The 8,151-nt window shown below is 37.9% G+C and overlaps 2 protein-coding genes across 3 annotated transcripts in view; one reads left to right on the forward strand and one right to left on the reverse strand.

Moving 5' to 3' along the window:
- LOC145497895 (uncharacterized) overlaps positions 1 to 8,151 on the reverse strand; it is a 70,002-nt gene that overhangs the window by 19,733 nt on the left and 42,118 nt on the right. The gene's annotated exons all lie outside the window — the stretch shown is intronic.
- Positions 228 to 8,151, forward strand: part of LOC145497415 (uncharacterized) — a 13,599-nt gene continuing 5,675 nt past the window's right edge. The window contains exons 1-2 of the mRNA XM_081477223.1: positions 228 to 274; positions 7,716 to 8,151. The exon at positions 7,716 to 8,151 is cut by the window's right edge and continues 3,790 nt beyond it. Coding sequence (XP_081333349.1) covers positions 228 to 274; positions 7,716 to 8,151 — 483 coding nt within the window. The remainder of the gene's footprint in view (positions 275 to 7,715) is intronic.

An 8,151-nucleotide genomic window follows, 5' to 3' on the forward strand; every position in this document is an offset into this window, starting at 1 on the left:
ACTGTATTTCAGATAGCTTATACGTAGGGGTTCTTTTTGCTGACGAACTGAAAGACCCCAGAAAGAGGGGGTTTCCAAACAGAATTAAAGGGATGTTCGTCGCATGTGATTTTTTATAGTTTGCTGTACCGCTTAGCCGCTGTCACTGCTCACTCAGTCCCTCAGTGACACTCAGTAGATTAAATAAGTACTGAAAAAAAAAAATTTCAACAACCTCGGCACCAAAAATGAATTTGAGTACTGACGAAGAGACTTCTCTAAGCTTTTCCGACGAGTATCCCTCGCACCTTTACCAAGGACATTCATTATTGGTAGGAAGAAGAAGTAGAAGAAGAAGAAGGAGCAGGAGGAGCAGGAGGAGAAGAAGACGAAGAAGAAGAAGAAGAAGAAGAAGATGATGATGAAGAAGAAGAAGAAGAAGAAGAGAAAGAAGAAGATGAAGAAGAAGAGGAAGAAGAAGAAGAAGAAGAAGGAGCAGGAGCAGCAGGAGGAGAAGAAGACGAAGAAGAAGAAGAAGAAGAAGAAGAAGAAGATGAAGAAGAAGAGGAAGAAGAAGAAGAAGAAGAAGGAGCAGGAGCAGAAGCACCAGAATAATCATAATGACAATGACAGTGACAATGACAATGACAACGACAATGATAATGATAATACTGCTAGCGTTACTGCTCGTGCTAGTGCTAGTGTTAGCGACAGTGATAGTCTAGTGCAAGTCCTAGTGATAGTGATAATGATAATGAGGAAAAGATAAAGAAGAACAAGAAAAAGAAGAAGTAGCGTACTAGTACTAGTACCACTAGTAGTACTAGTAGTACTAGTAGCACTAGTAGTACTAGTAGTACTAGTAGTACTAGGAGTACTAGGAGTACTAGCAGTAGCAGTAGCAGTAGCAGTAGCAGTAGTAGTAGCAGTAGCAGTAGCAGTAGCAGTAGCAGTAGTAGTAGTAGTAGTAGTAGTAGTAGTAGAAGTAGTAGTAGTACTAGTAGTACTAGGAGTACTAGTAGTACTAGTAGTACTAGTAATACTAGTAGTACTAGTAGTACTAGGAGTACTAGGAGTACTAGGAGTACTAGAAGTACTAGCAGTACTAGCAGTACTAGCAGTACTATCAGTACTAGCAGTACTAGCAGTACTAGCAGTACTAGCAGTACTAGCAGTACTAGCAGTAGCAGTAGCAGTAGCAGTAGCAGTAGCAGAAGTAGTAGTAGTAGTAGTAGTAGTAGTAGTAGTAGTACTAGTAGTACTAGTAGTACTAGTAGTACTAGTAGTACTAGTAGTACTAGTACTACTAGGAGTACTAGGAGTACTAGCAGTAGCAGTAGCAGTAGCAGTAGCAGTAGTAGTAGTAGTAGTAGTAGTAGTACTAATAGTACTAATAGTACTAGTAGTACTAGTAGCAGTAGTAGTAGTAGTAGTAGCAGTAGTACTAGTAGTACTAGTAGTCCTAGTAGTAGTAGTAGTAGTACTAGTAGTAGTAGTAGTAGTAGTACTAGTAGTAGTAGTAGTACTAGTAGTAGTAGTAGCAGTACTAGTAGTACTAGTAGTACTAGTAGTACTAGTAGTACTAGGAGTACTAGTAGTACTAGGACTACTAGTAGTACTAGTAGTAGAAGTAGTACTAGTAGTACTAGTAGTACTAGTAGTACTAGTAGTACTAGTAGTACTAGTAGTACTAGTAGTACTAGTAGTACTAGGAGTACTAGGAGTACTCGTAGTACTAGTAGTACTAGGAGTACTAGGAGTACTAGGAGTACTAGTAGTACTAGTAGTACTAGTAGTACTAGTAGTACTAGTAGTACTAGTAGTACTAGCAGCACTAGGAGTAGTAGCAGTAGCACTAGCAGTAGCACTAGTAGTAGCAGTAGCAGAAGTAGTAGTAGTAGCAGTAGTACTAGTACTAGTAGTACTAGTAGTACTAGTAGTACTAGGAGTACTAGTAGTACTAGTAGTACTAGTAGTACTAGTCATACTAGGAGTGCTAGTAGTACTAGTAGTACTAGGAGTACTAGTAGTACTAGTAGTAGTAGTAGTACTAGTAGTACTAGTACTACTAGTAGTTCTAGTAGTCCTAGTAGTACTAGTAATACTAGTAGTACTAGTAGTAGTAGTAGTACTAGTAGTACTAGTAGTACTCGTAGTACTAGTAGTACTAGTAGTACTCGTAGTCCTAGTACTACTAGGAGTACTAGGAGTACTAGGAGTACTAGCAGTAGCAGTAGCAGTAGCAGTAGCAGTAGCAGTAGCAGTAGCAGTAGCAGTAGCAGTAGCAGTAGCAGTAGCAGTAGCAGTAGCAGTAGCAGTAGCAGTAGCAGTAGCAGTAGCAGTAGCAGTAGCAGTAGCAGTAGCAGTAGCAGTAGCAGTAGCAGTAGCAGTAGCAGTAGCAGTAGCAGTAGCAGTAGCAGTAGCAGTAGCAGTAGCAGTAGCAGTAGCAGTAGCAGTAGTAGTAGTAGTAGTAGTAGTAGTAGTAGTAGTAGTAGTAGTAGTAGTAGTAGTAGTAGTAGTAGTAGTAGTAGTAGTAGTAGTAGTAGTAGTAGTAGTAGTAGTAGTAGTACTAGTAGTACTAGGAGTACTAGGAGTACTAGTAGTACTAGGAGTACTAGTAGTCCTAGTAGTACTAGGAGTACTAGGAGTACTAGGAGTACTAGCAGTACTACAAGTACTAGCAGTACTAGCAGTACTAGCAGTACTAGCACTACTAGCAGTACTAGCAGTACTAGCAGTACTAGCAGTACTAGCAGTAGCAGTAGCAGTAGCAGTAGCAGTAGCAGAAGTAGTAGTAGTAGTAGTAGTAGTAGTAGTACTAGTAGTACTAGTAGTACTAGTAGTACTAGTAGTACTACAAGTACTAGGAGTACTAGTAGTACTAGTAGTACTAGGAGTACTAGGAGTACTAGTAGTACTAGTAGTACTAGTAGTAGTAGTAGTACTAGTAGTACTAGTAGTACTAGTAGTACTAGTAGTACTAGTAGTACTACAAGTACTAGGAGTACTAGTAGTACTAGTAGTACTAGGAGTACTAGGAGTACTAGTAGTACTAGTAGTACTAGTAGTAGTAGTAGTACTAGTAGTACTAGTAGTACTAGTAGTACTAGTACTACTAGGAGTACTAGGAGTACTAGGAGTACTAGCAGTAGCAGTAGCAGTAGCAGTAGCAGTAGCAGTAGTAGTAGTAGTAGTACTAATAGTACTAATAGTACTAGTAGTACTAGTAGCAGTAGTAGTAGTAGTAGCAGTAGTACTAGTAGTACTAGTAGTACTAGTAGTCCTAGTAGTAGTAGTAGTACTAGTAGTAGTAGTAGTACTAGTAGTAGTAGTAGTACTAGTAGTAGTAGTAGTAGTAGTACTAGTAGTACTAGTAGTACTAGTAGTACCAGTAGTACTAGTAGTACTAGTAGTACTAGTTGTACTAGGAGTACTAGTAGTACTAGGACTACTAGTAGTACTAGTAGTAGTCGTAGTACTAGTAGTACTAGTAGTACTAGTAGTACTAGTAGTACTAGTAGTACTAGTAGTACTAGTAGTAGTCGTAGTACTAGTAGTACTAGTAGTACTAGTAGTACTAGTAGTACTAGTAGTACTAGTAGTACTAGTAGTACTAGGAGTACTAGTAGTACTAGGAGTACTAGTAGTACTAGGAGTACTAGTAGTACTAGGAGTACTAGTAGTACTAGGAGTACTAGGAGTACTAGTAGTACTAGTAGTACTAGGAGTACTAGGAGTAGCACTAGCAGTAGCAGTAGTAGTAGCAGTAGCAGAAGTACTAGTAGTAGCAGTAGTACTAGTACTAGTAGTACTAGTAGTACTAGTAGTACTAGTAGTACTAGGAGTACTAGTAGTACTAGGAGTACTAGTAGTACTAGTAGTACAAGTAGTACTAGTAGTACTAGTCGTACTAGGAGTGCTAGTAGTACTAGTAGTACTAGGAGTACTAGTAGTACTAGTAGTAGTAGTAGTACTAGTAGTACTAGTAGTACTAGTAGTACTAGTAGTACTAGTAGTACTAGTAGTACTAGTAGTACTCGTAGTACTAGTAGTACTAGTAGTACTAGTAGTACTAGTACTACTAGGAGTACTAGGAGTACTAGGAGTACTAGCAGTAGCAGTAGCAGTAGCAGTAGTAGTAGTAGTAGTAGTAGTAGTACTAATAGTACTAATAGTACTAGTAGTACTAGTAGCAGTAGTAGTAGTAGTAGTAGTAGCAGTAGTACTAGTAGTACTAGTAGTACTAGTAGTACTAGTAGTAGTAGTAGTACTAGTAGTAGTAGTAGTACTAGTAGTAGTACTAGTAGTACTAGTAGTACTAGTAGTACTAGTAGTACTAGTAGTACCAGGAGTACTAGTAGTACCAGGAGTACTAGTAGTACTACGACTACTAGTAGTACTAGTAGTAGTAGTAGTACTAGTAGTAGTAGTAGTACTAGTAGTACTAGTAGTACTAGTAGTACTAGTAGTACTAGTAGTACTAGGAGTACTAGTAGTACTAGTAGTACTAGGAGTACTAGGAGTACTAGGAGTACTAGTAGTACTAGTACTACTAGGAGCACTAGGAGTACTAGCAGTAGCAGTAGAAGTAGCAGTAGTAGTAGCAGTAGCAGAAGTAGTAGTAGTAGCAGTAGTACTAGAACTAGTAGTACTAGTAGTACTACTAGTACTAGTAGTACTAGTAGTACTAGGAGTACTAGTAGTACTAGTCCTACTAGGAGTGCTAGTAGTACTAGTAGTACTAGGAGTACTAGTAGTACTAGTAGTAGTAGTAGTACTAGTAGTACTAGTACTACTAGTAGTTCTAGTAGTCCTAGTAGTACTAGTAATACTAGTAGTACTAGTAGTAGTAGTAGTACTAGTAGTAGTAGTAGTAGTAGTAGTAGGACTAGTAGTACTCGTAGTACTAGTAGTACTAGTAGTACTAGTAGTACTAGGAGTACTAGTAGTACTAGTAGTACTAGGAGTACTAGTAGTACTAGGAGTACTAGTAGTACTAGTGGTACTAGTAGTACTAGGAGTACTAGGAGTACTAGAAGTACTAGTAGTACTAGTAGTACTAGGAGTACTAGGAGTACTAGGAGTACTAGGAGTACTAGGAGTACTAGTAGTACTAGTAGTACTAGTAGTACTATGAGAACTAGTAGTACTAGTAGTACTATGAGAACTAGTAGTACTAGTAGTACTAGTAGTACTAGTAGTACTAGTAGTACTAGGAGTACTAGTAGTACTAGTAGTACTAGGAGTACTAGGAGTACTAGGAGTACTAGGAGTACTAGTAGTACTAGTAGTACTAGGAGTACTAGGAGTAGCAGTAGCAGCAGTAGTAGTAGTAGTAGTAGTAGTAGTAGTAGTAGTAGTAGTAGTAGTAGTAGTAGTAGTAGTAGTAGTAGTAGTAGTAGTAGTAGTAGTAGTAGTAGTAGTAGTAGTAGTACTAGTAGTACTAGTAGTACTAGTAGCACCAGGAGTACTAGTAGTACTAGGACTACTAGTAGTACTAGTAGTAGTAGTAGTACTACTAGTAGTAGTAATACTAGTAGTACTAGTAGTACTAGTAGTACTAGTAGTACTAGTAGTACTAGTAGTACTAGGAGTACTAGTAGTACTAGTAGTACTAGGAGCACTAGGAGTACTAGAAGTAGCAGTAGCAGTAGCAGTAGTAGTAGCAGTAGCAGAAGTAGTAGTAGTAGCAGTAGTACTAGTACTAGTAGTACTAGTAGTACTAGTAGTACTAGTAGTACTAGGAGTACTAGTAGTACTAGGAGTACTAGTAGTACTAGTCGTACTACGAGTGCTAGTAGTACTAGTACTACTAGGAGTACTAGTAGTACTAGTAGTTCTAGTAGTCCTAGTAGTACTAGTAATACTAGTAGTAGTAGTAGTACTAGTAGTACTAGTACTACTAGTAGTACTCGTAGTACTAGTAGTACTCGTAGTACTAGTAGTACTCGTAGTACTAGTAGTACTAGGACTACTAGTAGTACTAGTAGTACTACGAGTACTAGTAGTACTAGTTGTACTAGTAGTACTAGGAGTACTAGGAGTACTAGAAGTACTAGTAGTACTAGTAGTACTAGGAGTACTAGGAGTACTAGGAGTACTAGGAGTACTAGTAGTACTAGTAGTACTATGAGAACTAGTAGTACTAGTAGTACTATGAGAACTAGTAGTACTAGTAGTACTAGTAGTACTAGTAGTACTAGTAGTACTAGGAGTACTAGTAGTACTAGTAGTACTAGGAGTACTAGGAGTACTAGGAGTACTAGTAGTACTAGTAGTACTAGGAGTACTAGTAGTACTAGTAGTACTAGGAGTACTAGGAGTAGCAGTAGCAGTAGTAGTAGTAGTAGTAGTAGTAGTACTAGTACTAGTAGTACTAGTACTAGTAGTACTAGTAGTACTAGGAGTAGTAGTAGTAGTAGTACTAGTAGTACTAGTAGTACTAGTAGTACTAGGAGTACTAGTAGTACTAGGAGTACTAGTAGTACTAGTCGTACTACAAGTGCTAGTAGTACTAGTAGTAATAGGAGTACTAGTAGTACTAGTAGTTCTAGTAGTCCTAGTAGTACTAGTAATACTAGTAGTACTAGTAGTAGTAGTAGTAGTAGTAGTACTAGTAGTACTAGTAGTACTAGTAGTACTCGTAGTACTAATAGTACTCGTAGTACTAGTAGTACTAGTAGTACTAGTAGTACTAGGAATACTAGTAGTACTAGTAGTACTAGGAGTACTAGTAGTACTAGTGGTACTAGTAGTACTAGGAGTACTAGGAGTACTAGAAGTACTAGTAGTACTAGTAGTACTAGGAGTACTAGGAGTACTAGAAGTACTAGTAGTACTAGTAGTACTAGTAGTACTAGTAGTACTATGAGAACTAGTAGTACTAGTAGTACTATGAGAACTAGTAGTACTAGTAGTACTAGTAGTACTAGTAGTACTAGTAGTACTAGTAGTACTAGGAGTACTAGTACTACTAGTAGTACTAGGAGTACTAGGAGTACTAGGAGTACTAGTAGTACTAGTAGTACTAGGAGTACTAGGAGTAGCAGTAGCAGTAGTAGTAGTAGTAGTAGTAGTAGTAGTACTAGTACTAGTAGTACTAGTAGTACTAGGAGTAGTAGTAGTAGTAGTACTAGTAGTACTAGTAGTACTAGTAGTAGTACTACTAGGAGTACTAGGAGTACTAGAAGTACTAGTAGTACTAGTAGTACTAGTAGTACTAGTAGTACTATGAGAACTAGTAGTACTAGTAGTGCTAGGAGTACTAGTAGTACTAGTAGTACTAGGAGTACTAGTAGTACTAGTAGTACTAGGAGTACTAGTAGTACTAGTAGTACTAGTAGTACTAGGAGTACTAGGAGTACTAGAAGTACTAGTAGTACTAGTAGTACTATGAGAACTAGTAGTACTAGTAGTACTATGAGAACTAGTAGTACTAGGAGTACTATTAGTACTAGTAGTACTAGGAGTACTAGGAGTACTAGGAGTACTAGGAGTACTAGTAGTACTAGTGGTACTATGAGAACTAGTAGTACTAGTAGTACTATGAGAACTAGTAGTACTAGTAGTACTAGCAGTACTAGTAGTACTAGGAGTACTAGTAGTACTAGTAGTACTAGGAGTACTAGGAGTACTAGGAGTACTAGGAGTACTAGTAGTACTAGTAGTACTAGGAGTACTAGTAGTACTAGTAGTACTAGGAGTACTAGGAGTACTAGTAGTACTAGGAGTACTAGGAGTACTAGGAGTACTAGGAGTACTAGGAGTACTAGTAGTACTAGTAGTACTAGGAGTACTAGTAGTACTAGTAGTACTAGGAGTACTAGGAGTAGCAGTAGCAGTAGTAGTAGTAGTAGTAGTACTAGTAGTACTAGTAGTACTAGGAGTAGTAGTAGTAGTAGTACTAGTAGTAGTACTAGTAGTAGTACTAGTAGTAGTACTAGTAGTAGTAGTAGTAGTAGTAGTAGTAGTACTAGTACTAGTAGTAGTAGTAGTACTAGTAGTACTAGTAGTACTAGTAGTACTAGTAGTACTAGTAGTACTAGTAGTACTAGGAGTAGTACTAGTAGTACTAGTAGTACTAGGAGTAGTACTAGTAGTACTAGTAGTACTAGGAGTAGTAGTAGTAGTACTAGTAGTACTAGGAGTAGTAGTAGTACTAGTAGTAGTACT

Source organism: Orbicella franksi, chromosome 9 (genome assembly GCF_964199315.1).
Source record: "Orbicella franksi chromosome 9, jaOrbFran1.1, whole genome shotgun sequence".
Taxonomy (NCBI): Eukaryota; Metazoa; Cnidaria; class Anthozoa; order Scleractinia; family Merulinidae; genus Orbicella; species Orbicella franksi.